The following is a 16,492-nucleotide window of genomic DNA, read 5'->3' as shown; positions in this document are numbered from 1 at the left end:
TTTTTTGGTTCAGTGGTAGAGCGCTCGTTTACGTATCCACCAGAAGGCTCTGTTTTAGTGTAGAAAAACAATGGGGAGGGAGGTCAAAGGACTCACGTGGCCAAATTGACAACAGGTGCTTCACGCCATTGATCTCTATGCTCTCTATTTTTTGACAAATCTCGGCCTTCAGTTTCATACATAAATTATCGCCCACCCAAAAATAAAAAATAAATATAAGAGTTTGTTCTTAGAACGAACTACAACTAGTCTACAAAGAAAGCTGGAAAATACCAACTCGGATTTACTTTTTTGTGTTGTGTCATTCTTTTGCCATTTTCTCATCACTTCCCCATTGAAAATGTGCAAGGAAAAAAGCAATGTTCTTTTGCCTTAATACATTAAAACTAGGTATTTGTCAAATTAAAGGAGCTACTAGACCATAGCATAGAATAGACATAAAAAGCAGAAAACATGGTGTCCCCTTTTGCCTTGCCTCCTTTGCTTAAAATTCCAAGCTCAGACAGCAACTAAATTAAAGAAAGGAACCCTTCATTTCGCGTTTGTTTTTGAGCTTCTGACCGTGTCTATTATTCAAATCATTCAGTATGCCGTGTCTATTCTTCTTTCTTATTTTTTGTCCCAATTGATTCTTTTGCCATGCCCGTCCATTTAGTTTGTGTTGTCGTAAGGGAACTGTAGTTTTCCATTGGACAATCAACTCTTTCTTTTCTCTTCCCCAAACCTAAGTTGCCATCTTTCTCAGGTCCTCATAACAATTGTTGTGCATCAGTCACAACGCATCACAATGCATCACAATTGTTGTGCATCAGTCACAACGCATCACAATGCATCAACGACTGAGAGTCATTCACGTGCATGAATTCCTTATTAGCTTTTTTACACAAGACATGCTTATTTTTACTTTTTACATCCAGTCGATCAATATGATAAATAACCTCTGTTTACCACTTGTGGGTGCTAATGAGAGCATACGCGGGTTGCTCCTCATACATGGACCACCCTTCGTTCAATGCGGAGATTGCTTACGTTTTGAGATCTCATAGTTGACATTGACCCTCACATCAAATCAAAATTACATTTGTCTCCTCCGCTTTTTAGTATTAAATACAACAGAAGTATACAAGGAAACTAACTCAATTTCAGACAAGGAAAGAAGAGAGAGATGGGAAGTGATTGTAACGGCAGCTCAGCTTCCGAGTCTTTTGTGAAGACACCCACAATAAAGTTCACCAAGCTGTTCATCAATGGAGAGTTCGTTGACTCCATTTCAGGTTTTCTTCTCATCATCATTTTTCATTTCTCACAACGAAGCTAATAAATAAATAAGCCATAGCTTTTCACGTCCAGTTGTTTTTTCTGTCCTTTTCTCTTCTTCCATGCTTTCATTCTCCAACCAAAACCCTTTTATTCATTTGCCAACTTGGTCGTATCTGCATGTTTGTCTGATCCAAAACTCTTAAAATTCAATCTTGGCCATTTTTCAAGAAACAACCAAGAACCCATCTCTGTTTTCAACTAGTGCATGCCATATGTATGAAGATATGAGCAACCCACGTGCTCAAGTCGATCACAGTCACTGATCAAATTGTTAAAACTTTCTGATCATTTACTAATATGCTAACACAAACAATGGGTTTGTTTCTTATGATTTTGTGAACCCAAATAACTTGAAAAGGGAAAACATTTGAGACGATAGATCCAAGGACAGGGGTGGTGATAGCTAGAATTGCGGAAGGAGATAAGGAAGATGTTGATTTGGCTGTGAAGGCTGCTCGCGCTGCGTTCGACAATGGCCCTTGGCCCCGCTTTCCTGGCGCTGTATGTGTCTTTTACTCTCAACCTTTTTCTTTTGACCCTTACTATTTTAACCTTATTCGACCGTTCAAGACCTTGCCTTGTCCTTATTTTTTTATTTTTTTAAATTATCAATATTTAAAAACAAAAAACAAAATCTTTCACCAAATCAATTAATTGCTCATTACAGATTTTTCTAATTTTAACTACATTATTGTTCTTAAAAAAATTAAAAAAAAACTATTTTTAGAGAATTTGGTCTATTGGGTAAAAGTAAAATGTTCAGAGCATTATTGAGTGTTTTATATATATATATATATATATATATATATATATATATTAATTCGTTGGGTCACGAGAGCTTGTCATCTTCCTCAAATAATGTCTGGAGGAGGTACACATGATTTTTTTTTGGTTCAATTTTAGTACAAGAATATGAAATGTGATAGCAGCCAACTCACTTTTGTCATAGGGATGAATTTTTTTTTGGGAGATTCACAATTATACTCAATGTAGAGGTCCAAATTATAAAAATACTCTATATGAAATTGACTTTAGAAATACACCCAAAGCTCATTTATAACATAAGAAATAGGCTTTTAACTTCTTATAAATTACAAAATTGTCATTGATTTCTTAAAATAAGCCCAACCTCAAAATCTCATAAAAAAACCAAAACAATCAATAGGGCGTCAAAGTAATTTAATAATCAAAATTAAATTCAATAGGGTCAATTGTCATTTTTTTGAGTTTATTTTGAATTTGTTTATAAAAATTAAATGATTTGTAGGGTTTATCTATATCATTAGTGCTTAAAATGAATATAAATATCTCATTATTTTATATCCAATTGGGGCTGGCACCATACCCTCACAATCTTCAATAAATTCTGAAATGCATTTAGTTAATGTGGACAGGTTAGACTTTGGGTGATAATTTAATTCTATTAGATATATATATTAAGATAACGTAAGAAGAAAAAAGTCTTTTAATATCATAGTAAGAAGGCAGGCGGCCACGACTAAAAGTAAAATGATATTTTTTTAATTTAAAAAATTATTATTTGCACTCTAAAAAATTCATTGTGCAACCCTATTGCGCATGATGATATATATATATTCATTTTAAGATGCCTTATATACACACAACTAAGATGCCATAAGGGTTCGAACATGAGACTTCTCTTAGTGCATGAATCCATAATGATATTTTTAGATAACAACTCCTATATTTTTTAAGTGCCAATAACAACTCCTTTTATTTTATTTTTGTTTAAATATAAAAATCGTCATAGTTGCTTGCGTTATACGACGCTGCCTTAATTTTTTAGATCTTATAATTTGAATAAAATCATTTTCAAAGATATATTCAGTGTACTTCTATTTGATAAGAAGGTTTCGTTGACAAATGTTTAACAGCATTTATGAATAATAAAGTTCAAACTCAAATGTCATTTTCGTTAATAAAAGAAAAAGAAAAAAAGGATTTAAAAAAAGAAAAATACAAAAGGAAAAAGTAAACGTCCTTTTCTGAACGAAAGTTTAAATTATGTATTACCATACAATTAGTACCCAGACAACTCCAAATGCAAAAAAATTCAGGAATGAAAGGGATGGGCATGTAGAAGCGGTCAGTTCAGTACTGTAGCTAAAAGAAAAACCTACTTTGCCTTTGAGAATTTAGATGACTCACACGCAATTGTCTGATTGTAAATGATTGATTAGTGAGAAATTTACTGTAAAATCCGTATTAATCAGTGTGCTATCAAAGCGCTAAGTACTATACTGCCTTGAACAATGTTCAGGAGAGGGGAAGGATAATGATGAAATTTGCGAACTTAATTGACCAACATGTAGAAGAACTAGCTATCTTGGATACCGTTGATGCTGGGAGGTTGTTCAACTTTGGCAAGGCCGTAGACATACCTCAGGTAGCAGAAAATCTACGCTACTACGCGGGTGCAGCCGACAAAATCCATGGAGATGTGCTCAAAATGTCACGCGAGCTTCAAGCCTATACATTGCTTGAACCCATTGGTGTTGTGGGGCACATCATCCCATGGAATTTCCCAAGCACCCTGTTCTTTGCAAAGGTCAGCCCTTCCTTAGCCGCCGGGTGCACTATGGTCATCAAACCTGCTGAGCAAACACCTCTCTCTGCTCTGTATTATGCTCACCTGGCTAAGTTGGTAAGCTCAGTTAGCCATGCTAGCTCTATGTGCGTGTATTAATTTATATTGGTATTATTGCTAATGTGGCTTCTTGGTGCTAACTTTGGCTTGTAAATTTCTTTATGAAGGCTGGTGTTCCTGATGGAGTGCTCAATGTCATAACTGGATTTGGACAGACTGCTGGGGCTGCCATCAGCTATCACATGGACATTGACAAAGTAAACATCTTTCGTTTATAAGAACATTTTCTTAGAACATTCGAGGACCATACTTGAATGGCTTGCTGTAATCTGTGATGTTTGATACTTGGTCTTGACATTTTCAGGTCAGTTTTACTGGTTCCACGGAGGTAGGGCGTTTAGTAATGGAGGCTGCAGCAAAGAGCAACCTAAAACAAGTTTCACTTGAACTAGGAGGCAAGTCACCCCTTGTGATTTTTGATGATGCTGATATAGATATGGCTGCTGACCTTGCTCTCTTGGGAGTCCTTTACAACAAGGTTAAGTTCCTAATTTTAGTTCAACTTTTAAATTAACACTTCCTTTATAATCACTTGGTTAGATTATGTTAGCAGCACTAACTGTGTGTGTTATCAATTCATATTTTCAGGGAGAAATTTGCGTGGCGAGTTCTCGAGTTTTTGTTCAAGAAGGGATTTATGATGAACTTGTGAAGAAGTTAGAGGAGAAGGCAAAAGCTTGGGTAGTTGGGGATCCTTTTGATCCAAATGTTCGTCAAGGACCCCAGGTAACTAAACAGTTGACAGTTAAGATCCAAGATCATGCTTTAATCAGTAAATGCCTTGTAACAAATTTACTCAAAATTGCAGGTTGATAAGCAGCAGTATAATAAAATCCTAACCTACATTGACCATGGGAAGAATGAAGGAGCCACTTTGTTAACAGGAGGAAAACCTTTGGGGAACAAGGGATATTACATTGAGCCAACAATATTCACTGATGTCAAGGTACATCTTCAACTTCAGAAATGCTATCTGATATGATTAAAAAGGTCTTGACATAATTTTTCTCATCTCTTTGATCTAATAACAATTTGCTCAGGACGACATGCTTATAGCCAAGGATGAAATATTCGGGCCGGTGATGGCGCTGATGAAATTCAAGTAAGTGCAGCTCTCAACTCTCATTTATTTTGTTGTTCAATTAATCCAAGCAATATTGGGGAAGGGGGATTTGAACACGGGACCTCAGATTCGAACATTGTTTTACTCGTGTTTTGATATGAGCAAATATTGTAGGACCATTGAGGAGGCAATACAGAGAGCCAACAACACAAAATATGGGCTAGCAGCAGGGATTATAACCAAGGACTTGAATGTGGCCAACACCGTCTCGAGGTCAATTCGTGCTGGCGTTATATGGATCAATTGCTACTTTGCTTTCGATCTAGACTGCCCTTATGGAGGATATAAGATGAGTGGCTTCGGCAGAGACTTTGGCTTGGAAGCCCTCCACAAGTATCTCCACACCAAATCTGTCGTCACTCCCATTTACAACTCTCCCTGGCTCTAAATTATCACACTCTGCAAGTTGCCAGATGATTGGGAAATCACATCATTTGTAGCAACTTGAATAATGCAATAAACTACTAACTTTTATATATATATATATATATATATATCTCTGTATTTTTATGAGGGAATGGAAATGTCAGATTGTATATTATCTTTTGTTTCTGTTGTTTGTGATGCAAAATACACAAGTTGGAGTTTGACGTGTATCATTATTGGACATGGGTTGTAAATTGCCCTGTGGCAGCGAAGGTAACATGACATCTATCCACTGCCCTCGGTCAATGGGTTCTTTACAATAGACCTGTTAAACTAGGGAAGGAAAAATCCAATTCAAATTCAATCCAAATGGACAACTCCAATTAATATGGCTTGCCAAACCAAACAATGCTAGGACAATGACTCATTAAATTGAACAATTATTAATCGCCTCCGTAATAATTACTCTAAATTAATAGACAAAAATGAGAATTCAAATTTGGGAAGCGGAGAAATGAGAATTCAACCTTAAGTGCAAAGATGCGTTAGGCGTCCTGAAGTGCAAGGAAGCGAAGAAATGAGAATTCGACTTTGGGTGCTAGGAAGCGGACACATGGGTTCGGGCCAACTATTTAATGGAATATAAATGAACTTAAGCCCAATCCTGATCCAGCTCAACAAACAAGCCCTTTATATGTAGCTGGGCCACGAACAAGTTGTCGCTGTTTTGTTTTGTTTTTTTTCTGGATTTTGAGCCCACATATATACTCAAAAACTGGACAAAACTAAAACAATTTGGTAAAAGCTGAGCCCAAAACTCCAGAACGACTTTGTAGACAGCCCAAAATAATTCACCCCAAAACCTAAATCCTCTCTTCGCCTCCTGGTATTTTATGAAATTGATGAGATTGGGGACAAATTGATGATCAGATCAAAGCAATAACAACGAAAACCAGAATATCACGCCAATGACAACATCAAACTCCATTGATCTCATGAAATCAATTGGCAATTTATTTAGCCTATACATCCTTTGCATCTTTGTACATCCTCTCTCTCGACTCACAACACACACAGACAACTGACAAAAACCATTACACCAAACATTTTGTTCATAACATACACCCTAAAACGACGTCGACGTCAGCGTTTTTAGCTTTTCACAGTACTAATTTTATTTGCCAACTTTGCCCCTGAGCTTCACTTCCAGAACCCTCTCCATCTTGGAGAGCACGGCCTGATTCGGTACCGCCTTGCCATTCTCGTACTCCTGAACCACCTGAGGCCGCTCGTTGATCCGCTTGGCCAGGTCGGCCTGGCTCAACTTCTTCGCCAGACGAGCCTTCTGTATGGCCTGCCTCACATCGTTCGAGACCCGGTCCAGCGCGGCCGGCTCGGTCCCTTCCTCGAGCTTCTTCACGCTGAAGACCGGCGCTGCCTTCTTGTTGGAGCCCGCGTCGAACTTCTTGATGGTCTGGATCGGCGCGCCGGACCGGAGCGCCTGGTTCACAGCCTTCGGGTCGCGGAGGTCTTGACCCTTGGGCCTGGACTTGTGGATGACCACCGGCTCCCAGTCCTGGGTTATCACTCCTGGGTTTCTGCTCGGCATCGTCGGAGATCTAGAGAGAGAGTCGGATAGATGTAGAGAGAGAAAGCTTGGATTCGTTTGCGATTGGTGGAGAAGATAATCAGGGGTGCTGAAGACGGACGATCAATTAATAGTGGGGGTGAGAATCTGGAACGTTCTCAAACTTTCTCAAACGTTCTTTTTAAGATTTTTTATGGATGGAAAATTGAAAATACGCGCGGGTGGCGGTTATTATGTGCTGCACTGGTTTTGTTCTCCACGTGTTCTTCGCAGCGTAATGCTCGCATTACTTGAATGGAAAATACTGTGGGTGTTCACAACGTGGCAGTCTACCATTGGTTGTCTTGGTGCCTCGTTCTACATCCTCGCAGTAGAGGATATTTCGAATCGCAAGGCGCTAGGCGGGTCCTCTCTTCTCTTTCCCTTATAAATAGTGTGGCCGCGCGGCTATACTCGGGATAATTTTTGAAAAATTAGGAGTATAGCCGTGCGACTTTACTGGAGTCTTTTTTGACACATGGAAAAGCGGGCGCTATGGGCCAAGTGGTGGTCTTTTTTTTAAGCAATAGTCCCTCAACTATACCTGTATTTACAGTTTGGTCACTCAATTCAATTATTAGTTGCAGATGTCACTCAAGTAGGTGATTTGTTGCATCATTAGTCCTTCTGTCAAATTCTATTAAATTTTCTGTCAAAAGTGAGGATAAATTCGGAAATTCCTCCACAACCCTCCATTGCTGCAACCCAATCCTTGCCGACACCAAAAAATTCAATTCAAAAGAAGCCGCACAGCAACAAGAATAGTTTCATACCTGCAAACAGATTCAAGATCTCGCATTTTAAGCCACTTAAGAGAACCCAAGTCACGTTCTTGTTCCAATTTAGCACTCACTTGCTTCTCCCCAACAATCTAAAATAACCCAAAAAATAAGAGCAGGAAAAATAACCAACCTTTGAATCCGATCTGGGTATCGAGACCAACCCTTCTCCTAAATCACATCGGGCTTTCATGATCTTCAAACCCAATTCAAATACACCAATTTAAAACCCGACCCTTTTGCAAGAGCTACTAAATATGACTTATGCTTGCTAAAATTTGTAGACTTTTGAAACAAAAACAAAAAAGGGTAAGTGCGGAAATGATGAATCTTTGGACCTCCCCGAGGGAGCAAACAAGAATGGAAGGTTGAACCATAGGTTCGGCACAAGAGGAATCTTTCTTAGACTTAGTTTGCCGTCAGTTTGCAAACCATCGAAAGGTTGAGAGGGAAGAGGGGTTGGTGGGTTAGGGTTTTGAAGTTTTGTGTAGCAGATCCATGGAAATTTTTATTATTTGATATTCAATTTGAATTTCCAAATTTCCAAATTTAAAATTTTTGAAGTTGTGGAGGATAGGGAGGGTTGTGGATGAATTTCATAATTTACCTCACTTTTGACAGAAAATTTAACAGAATTTGACATAAGGACTAATGATGCAACATAACACCTAATTGAGTGATGTCTGCAACTAATAATTGAATTGAGTGACCAAACTGTAAATACGGGTATAGTTGAGGGACCATAGCTGCGAATAACCTTTAAAAAAAAATTATAAATAGTATCGCTGCGCGGCTATACTACGATTTTTTATTATAAAAAATAGTATAGCCGCCCGGCTATACCTTTTTAACACATGGCAAAGTGGGCGCTAGGCCCCAGGGTCCCTTTTTGTGTAAATAGTATGGCCGCACGGCTATACTTCGGGGTTTTTATTTATAAAAAGAGTTTTTATATATTATATATCTATATATATAAAGCAAAAGGCAGAGAATGATGAAACATTCAAAATACTAGAAAATGCCCTTGGTTAATTTAAATATTAAGAATTGAAATTCTTAATTAAATGAAGATAATATGGTAAATTCACAATTAAAAAAATTAAAATTAAAAACAAAATCAGATAATAGATTATACTTTTATGAAAAATAACTACCTTTTTTTATTTTCTTAATTCTAAAAACTTAAAAAAAAAAAAAATTGGCACATGCGTCAGCGTGTGGCAAGGGGATAGTCTATTTATAAAAGAAGGATCTCCGCTCGAGTAGAAAGGACATTGTCCGTTTAGCTTTATTCTCGATTTGACCCCAAAATCTGTGTCATGTTCTTAACTATTGGAATATTGACAATTGGTCCTTTTGCAGTTGAGGACATGCTTGGTTTAATTTAAATTTTATGGTTCCGCAAGCAAATACCAGAAGGTAAAGTGTCACGAAGGTCAAATTCATTCGGCGCCATTTAGGCATAGCTGTCACTCCAAATTCTAAAAATTTGGCGCCAATTCTGCATTGCTATTTATACCGATTCGGCATTCGCGCTTAGCAATTAGCATTCTCTCTCCGAATCTGAAAAAATGCAACGCCAGCAGTCGATCCTCTCCTTCTTCCGAAAACCCTCGCCCGGAAACCAGAGCTCCGGCTGCGGAGACGCACTAGCCGGCCCTCGAGTTTCTCAGTTTCCGGCGACGCAACAGGATCAAAAGGCCGTCATTCCCAATCAGACAACAGCACCCGAAGTAACGGGAACCGACACTCCGCCGGAGAAGGTGCCGCGTCAGATTTTGCCGGCAAATGTGGGGAACTTGAAAGACTCTTCTCCCTTCTCCAGTATTATGCACAAGTTTATGAAGGTTGATGACAGACAAACGGCTTCTCAGAGCCAGAGGTACTATTTAATATTTTTCTTCAAACATCTAAAGATATGTATAATTTCAATCTTGTATATAAATTCTAAGGGTTTCGGGTTTAAAATTTTGTTCAAGCTAATATCTGAGCCTTTGAGTACTGTCTCTTTAGTTTTGGTATTTCACTGAGAGATGGTTGTTGTTGGTCTGTAAATACCTATGTTTGGTGCTCTCTAAAGTTCTATTTTCTCGTTATCTGAGTTCTTCAAACAATTTATTCATTTTGCTTGTTTAATTTTGTAGGAGTCAATCAAATGGTGGTTTCTCCTATGGTTCTACAGTATCTGGTAAACCTAATGAACCTCAAGGGTTGTGTAAACCAGCAGTGGCTTCTCAACACACTCTATTTAAGAACAACATTACCAATTCCCATAAAAAGGTTGATCAAGGTTCTGTTGTGCATATCAAATGTGACGATGACGTTGCTGAACCAGAAACACCGGGAACAAAACGTCTGGTTCCCCGTATGAAACGAATTCTGGAGGATGTTCCCAAGTTTGGGGATAAGCTTGAGAGTTCATTGCTGAATTCTAGCAAAAGAGTGAAACTTCTTCAGGAGCCAATAACCTCAGACAAGAGTCATGGGGAAGTATCTGATATGGCTAGCAAGTTTGAGTGGCTTGACCGATCCCGAATCAGGGATGCAAATAGAAGAAGGCCTGATGATCCTCTCTATGACCAAACAACGCTCTATATACCACCTGATGCTTTGAAGAAAATGTCAGCATCACAGAGACAATATTGGGATGTCAAGTGTCAATATATGGATGTTGTGCTTTTCTTCAAAGTGGTTAGTCAGAACTGGTCATTTGCTTACCGTTGATATTTTATAGCCGGATCATATATGTCTACAACTGCCACATTTATTTTGGAACCCCTTTAGCTGGATTAAATGCCTACAAATGCATGTTGACAAGAGCAATCCATTTGGGAAAAGGACAAAAATACAAATTTTTCTTGTGAAGGCTATCAACTAAATGACCTTCATAATGGGTCATTAAAATCTAATTTATTGCACCATGAATTTTGGGATGATTTTCTATTTTTGATATACCTCAAAAGTTAGATTTATTTAATGTATTATAAGGGGCAAGACAAATTGAGTTTCTAAGCTCAAATTCTTATTTTTTTTGATAACATTATTACCTAATTTCATGGCTTGTGATCAAACACAGGGAAAATTTTATGAGCTTTATGAACTAGATGCTGAAACTGGCCATAAGGAGCTTGATTGGAAAATGACCTTAAGTGGTGTGGGGAAATGTCGGCAGGTGACTAGAAACGCTAAATTGTTTAGTTAACATCACTTGTTCAGGTCAACCTTTTAAAAGTATATGTCCGTCTGTTGACCTGAGTATTTGCATGCATTGATTTTCCCTGTGTGGTCAGGTTGGTATCTCTGAAAGTGGGATTGATGATGCTGTTGAAAAGCTGGTTGTGCGTGGGTATGTGATTAAGTAGCCTTATATTAACTCTCTTTTTGTAATCATCTGCATCTTTTGTTGCTAGATGCCTTTGATCATAATTTTCCTGTGTAGTCATACGCCCGTGTCTCATTTCCTACATTTATACATCATATTCACTTTTCTTTGTTACATCTTTTATGAAGCTATAAAGTTGGGCGGATAGAGCAGCTGGAGACTTCTGATCAAGCAAAAGCCAGGGGTGCAAAGTCTGTAAGTTAACGATGCTAATATATAAGAAAGTTAAAGGGTTTGGCCAATGGAATCTTTTCCTTCCTACTTCATGAAGTTTGTAACGTGTAAATAATCTTCCTAAGATTTAAAGCTTAGTGTTAGTTCTACACTTTGTGATTGTTTAAGTAACCTTTGTGCTGCATGGTTTGATTTTAAACCTTGGCTTACAGGTGATTCCGAGAAAATTGGTTCAGGTAGTCACACCATCAACCACAACTGACGGAAATATTGGCCCTGATGCTGTTCATCTTCTTGCACTAAAAGAGGTTTGTAATGCTCTGATTTTTTATTTTATTTTATTGAATGTGCATGCTAAATATGCTTTTTGCAATTTTCTTGCCATACCTTGCATTCCATGTCCTAAATCTAATTGTGTTAGATTTAAGCCCAGTGTGATGTCACTTGTACTGCAGTTCACATAAGTTTACCTTGTAATATGTTCCAGTCCAGAAGCCCCTGAATGTAATAGTTATTCAACTCAGATATGTTACAAAAAAGCATTAGAGCATACTCTTATTCTGTTAAGATCATTCTGGGCATCACAAAGTGGACGTATTGACAATTAGAATATATATTTCTTTTTACTTTTCTGCTTATCATATACATTATAGTAGTTGGCTTCGTAGCATCTTCTGATGCTTTTTCCTTATAAGTTTGTCATGCTAAAAGGATTTTCATTTCTTCTCTGCATGCCTATCTTTTGGGTACTAGAAATGTGTTTTCAGGACTATAAAACTAATAACAAACTTCCTTTAAATATATGTTTAGGGGAACACTGCGGTGGAGAAAGGTACTGTTGTGTATGGGTTTGCTTTTGTGGATTGTGCTGCTTTAAAATTCTGGATTGGTGCCATCACTGATGATACTTCCTGTGCTGCTTTGGGGGCTTTGTTGATGCAAGTATGTTCTTGTATTCTTTTCGTTGTATAATATCTTCAATGAGTAGTTTTGGAGGCTTGAAAACTGATTTTCTAATTTTCTTGATGGGATTTGACTTAGGTGTCACCTAAAGAAGTTATATATGAAAGTAGAGGTAAATATTCTTTGCCCCGGAACTTTTGGTGTGTCATAGTTCCATTTTGAAGTTTGCATGAAAATCACTTCATCTGTTGAACTTAAATATTCAAATCTATGCAGGGCTGTCAAAAGAAGCTCAAAAAGCTCTGAAAAAGTACTCAACAGGTTCAAATTCTCCTTTTGATTTTCCTGATTGTTAAATGAGGGAGAGAGAGAGAGAGTTTTTGTGTGTGTGTATGTGCGATGTAGTTGAGTCTGACTGCATTTATGTTCATATTGCAGGTTCTGCTGCAATGCAATTTACTGCAGTACAGTCAATCAGTGATTCTGTAGACGCTTCTGAAGTTAAAAATTTAATTCAGTTGAAAGGATACTTCAAAGCGTCTTCTAAATCATGGAATCATGGACTTGACAGTGTGATAGACCATGAAATCACCTTGTCTGCTCTTGGTGCACTTATTGGCCATCTATCCAGGGTGATGGTAAGCTCCCTTGCAATTCTTTCGTAAAAGAAGAAATAATTATATAGAACATCTACGTCTGCCTTAGTTATAATTGACACGTTCCATTTCAATACAGTTAGATGATGTTTTACAGAATGGAGATATATTTCCTTACCAAGTTTATAGGGGTTGCCTCAAAATGGATGGACAAACTCTTGTAAATCTGGAGATTTTCAGTAATAGTGCTGATGGTGGTCCATCAGGCAAGTTTTGCACTTTCATTGCCTTCAACCAGAATACTGAGTTTGTCCATTTCTTGATTCCACTTATTGTTATCTTGTTTTAGGTACACTGTACACATATCTCGATAACTGTGTGACATCATCCGGGAAGCGGCTTTTACGGAAGTGGCTCTGCCATCCGTTGAAATCTGTTGAGTCCATTAATAATAGGCTTAATGTAGTTGAAGATCTACTGGCACATTCAGAAATGATACCACTTATTGCTCAATATCTTCGCAAGCTTCCAGACTTAGAAAGGGTGCTTGGACGGATTAGGGCAAGTGTTCAGTCGTCAGCTTCTCTCCTACTGCCCTTGTTTGGCAAAAAAGTATTGAAACAGAGAGTAAGTCTTTTCTACTTTAATTTTGGAATTTCATTGAAACTTCAAAGAATATGGCAAATGTTTTTGCTCCTCAGAATTTGAGACAGTGCTGTTCACTGTTCAGACAATAGATTTATGGTTTGATAAAATCAAACCATTCTCCTTAACCATGAATTTCTATGGTAAGATAGAATAACACTGTAAATGTATAATGCTTTTACTGTGGTACAGGTGAAAGCGTTTGGAACTCTTGTGAAAGGCCTCAGATTTGGAATGGATTTGTTAAAGCTATTACAGAACGAAGGGTATATCATTGAACCACTATCAAAAGTATTTACAGTGCCAATTCTAAGTGGCAGTGATGGGCTTGATCAATATCTTAGCCAATTTGAAGCAGCTGTAGATAGTGACTTCCCAAATTACCAGGTTTTACCCCCAAATGCTCGTATCTTGCTTTATAGAAGTCATATAAAGCTTGCAGCATATCTTCTTTTTGTATTAGTATTACCTTTTTTTCAGACTGCTTTATCATTGAATTAGTACTGCATCTTAGGTGAATTTCTTTCCATGACTAACATTTTGATTCTAGTTTCAAGAGTTGAACCTCTATGAAAATGACTAACATTGAATTTGATACCAGAATCACGACGCAACTGATTCAGATGCCGAAACACTCTCCATTCTGATTGAGCTATTTCTTGAGAAAGCAACCGAATGGTCTGATGCCATACATGCCATCAACTGTATTGATGTACTAAGATCTTTTGCAGTTACTGCAAGTTTTCCAAGTGGGGCTATGTCCAGACCTGTTATTTTGCCTCAATCAAAAAATATGACTTTGAATGGAGAGAACAGAAGTCCCACACTTAATATTAAAGGACTATGGCATCCATTTGCTCTTGGGGAAAATGGAGGACTGCCTGTCCCAAATGACATAGTCCTAGGTGAGGATACAGATGGCTATCATCCACGCACTTTACTATTGACTGGACCAAATATGGGTGGGAAATCAACTCTTCTTCGCGCCACATGTCTGGCTGTTATACTAGCCCAGGTTCTTTTTTTTCCTGAGTTATTTGTTTTGTCCTTTAGAACCCAGAAGTTGGTCATTGAAGAGTTTATAGATTTTGGCCATTAGATTTTTTGATGTTTAGTCATTTAGTTCATTGATGGCTTGCAGTTGGGCTGTTATGTTCCCTGTGAGATATGTGTTCTCTCACTTGTGGATATCATCTTCACACGGCTTGGTGCCACTGACCGTATCATGACTGGCGAGAGTAAGTCTTTTTAGCAAACTTATAGTCTCATTTACCTTGTTTTTATTCTCTGTGTTCTAACTTCTAAATCACCTCTTTGAAAAATGGAAAACAAAGTGAGATGATGCTGGGTTTTTCTCAACTCTTTCTGTCAGTGTCATTATTAACAAACTCTGTAAATCTTTTGGGTTTTTCTTAAACATACATAAAAAAGAGACAAATTTGTGATATCTTGAATTGCAAAGTTTGATCATAGAAGCCTTGTAGGTACGTTCTTCGTAGAATGCACAGAAACAGCATCAGTTCTTCAACATGCCACTCAAGATTCCTTGGTTATTCTTGATGAACTGGGTCGCGGAACAAGCACCTTTGACGGATATGCCATTGCATACGCTGTGAGATTCCCTCTCTACTAATCTGTTAGGACAGTAGATCTATCTGCCATGGTAAAGCAACATGTTAATGTTTGTATTTTCTCTTGGTTAGGTATTTCGCCATCTTGTCGAAAAGATTAACTGCAGATTATTGTTTGCAACTCACTATCACCCGCTAACGAAGGAATTTGCTTCTCACCCTCATGTTACATTGCAACACATGGCCTGTGCTTTTAGGTCAAAATCTGAATGCCCTTCTAAAAGAGACCAAGAGCTGGTGTTTCTCTATCGCCTTACCTCTGGGGCTTGTCCAGAGAGTTATGGATTGCAAGTAGCAATGATGGCCGGGATCCCCGAGCAGGTGGTTGAAGCCGCTTCCAAGGCTGGCCAAGTGATGAAAAAATCAGTTGGACGAAGTTTTAAGACGAGCGAACAGCGATCGGAGTTCTCAACTCTCCATGAAGGCTGGCTGAAAACCCTTTTAACTGCCTCGCAGGCTGGTAATTTTGACGACGAAGATTGTTTTGATGTATTGTTTTGTATGCAGCATGAGCTTAAGAGCTCATATAGATCAGGCAACTAACAGAAAGGCATGATGAGATTGATAGATTGCAGTGTAAAAATTTCTAGTTTTGACGTCTTTAGCATGTAACCTTATTCTAGGAAAGGGGTAGCTGGCAAACTCCATATGCCATATAAAGCGTAAATTAGCCACTCCAGTTGTAAATAGGATTATTTTAGACAGATAAAGGCTTTGTTTGAACACTCTGATTTGCTTGAGCTTGCTGCAATTTGACACTTTTGTGGTTCTCTAATAGGTCACAACTCTCAACACCTTGATATGTAGAGTATACGTTTTTCACTTTGGATGATCCATAGACATTCCAGTGGTAGTTGGATGAAATGAGTAATTAAGTCCACAGCTGTAGCCTGTAGCAGCCACCCCACTCCGTGAATGATGGATCTCATTTATGAAGTGTGTTTCGGAGTATGGGGATTGAACTCTGTCTGGACTTAGAAAATTTTAAAATACATACCTGCCTCTGCTTGCACAAAGTATATATGAACTTTGATCATATGGTTTGATGATCCATAGCTGCCTCTCTCTCTCTCTCTCTCAACCACCATTTTCGCGGAGCCTAAGCTTAATGTTCCATGGACTGCAATATGGAACATCATTAGAGGGAAAGAAAATGCTCATTCAATTGAAGCCTTCAAAGATCTCTTTTACTATCTTCCAATCACAAATAGGGGATAACGTTGATAAAACATAATTGGCATAGAAATTCGGCTGACAAAAGTACCACTTACCATGCGG

At 38.1% G+C, this 16,492-nt stretch overlaps 3 protein-coding genes across 3 annotated transcripts; 2 read left to right on the top strand and 1 right to left on the bottom strand.

The window, feature by feature from the left end:
- Positions 1 to 1,116: 1,116 nt before the first annotated feature.
- ALDH2C4 (aldehyde dehydrogenase 2C4) lies at positions 1,117 to 5,657 on the top strand. The gene is made up of 9 exons (XM_021972007.2): positions 1,117 to 1,274; positions 1,679 to 1,821; positions 3,602 to 3,985; positions 4,096 to 4,185; positions 4,293 to 4,466; positions 4,577 to 4,714; positions 4,797 to 4,934; positions 5,029 to 5,090; positions 5,226 to 5,657. The coding sequence occupies exons 1-9, from the start codon at positions 1,166 to 1,168 to the stop codon at positions 5,497 to 5,499; spliced, it is 1,512 nt and encodes a 503-aa protein (XP_021827699.2). The 5' UTR covers positions 1,117 to 1,165; the 3' UTR covers positions 5,500 to 5,657.
- A 780-nt stretch (positions 5,658 to 6,437) lies between these two features.
- On the bottom strand, positions 6,438 to 7,259 carry LOC110768290 (multiprotein-bridging factor 1c). Its single transcript, XM_021971999.2, has one exon. The coding sequence runs from the start codon at positions 7,084 to 7,086 to the stop codon at positions 6,652 to 6,654; it is 435 nt and encodes a 144-aa protein (XP_021827691.2). The 5' UTR covers positions 7,087 to 7,259; the 3' UTR covers positions 6,438 to 6,651.
- A 2,032-nt stretch (positions 7,260 to 9,291) lies between these two features.
- Positions 9,292 to 15,781, top strand: MSH7 (MUTS homolog 7). Its single transcript, XM_088255817.1, has 17 exons — positions 9,292 to 9,765; positions 10,028 to 10,574; positions 10,960 to 11,055; positions 11,174 to 11,229; positions 11,394 to 11,460; positions 11,652 to 11,747; positions 12,250 to 12,381; positions 12,481 to 12,514; positions 12,619 to 12,663; positions 12,781 to 12,980; positions 13,078 to 13,204; positions 13,288 to 13,565; positions 13,776 to 13,970; positions 14,185 to 14,598; positions 14,725 to 14,821; positions 15,068 to 15,195; positions 15,287 to 15,781. Exons 1-17 carry the CDS (start codon positions 9,455 to 9,457, stop codon positions 15,755 to 15,757), a joined length of 3,294 nt encoding a protein of 1,097 aa, XP_088111943.1. The 5' UTR covers positions 9,292 to 9,454; the 3' UTR covers positions 15,758 to 15,781.
- Positions 15,782 to 16,492: the final 711 nt, after the last annotated feature.

The sequence above is a fragment of the Prunus avium genome, chromosome 7 (genome assembly GCF_965620075.1).
Source record: "Prunus avium chromosome 7, drPruAviu1.hap1.1, whole genome shotgun sequence".
NCBI lineage: Eukaryota > Viridiplantae > Streptophyta > Magnoliopsida > Rosales > Rosaceae > Prunus > Prunus avium.
This window is presented reverse-complemented; position numbering and strand designations above follow the sequence as displayed.

Excerpts from the sequence above, each read along its gene's own strand:
- ALDH2C4 (XM_021972007.2), top strand. The coding sequence starts at position 1,166 with ATGGGAAGTGATTGTAACGGCAGCTCAGCTTCCGAGTCTTTTGTGAAG. Across the intron at positions 4,715-4,796 it reads ATGTTCGTCAAGGACCCCAG|GTTGATAAGCAGCAGTATAA; the intron begins GTAACTAAACAG and ends TCAAAATTGCAG. Across the intron at positions 5,091-5,225 it reads ATGGCGCTGATGAAATTCAA|GACCATTGAGGAGGCAATAC; the intron begins GTAAGTGCAGCT and ends CAAATATTGTAG.
- LOC110768290 (XM_021971999.2), bottom strand. The coding sequence starts at position 7,086 with ATGCCGAGCAGAAACCCAGGAGTGATAACCCAGGACTGGGAGCCGGTG.
- MSH7 (XM_088255817.1), top strand. The coding sequence starts at position 9,455 with ATGCAACGCCAGCAGTCGATCCTCTCCTTCTTCCGAAAACCCTCGCCC. Across the intron at positions 9,766-10,027 it reads ACGGCTTCTCAGAGCCAGAG|GAGTCAATCAAATGGTGGTT; the intron begins GTACTATTTAAT and ends TTAATTTTGTAG. Across the intron at positions 11,461-11,651 it reads AAGCCAGGGGTGCAAAGTCT|GTGATTCCGAGAAAATTGGT; the intron begins GTAAGTTAACGA and ends CTTGGCTTACAG.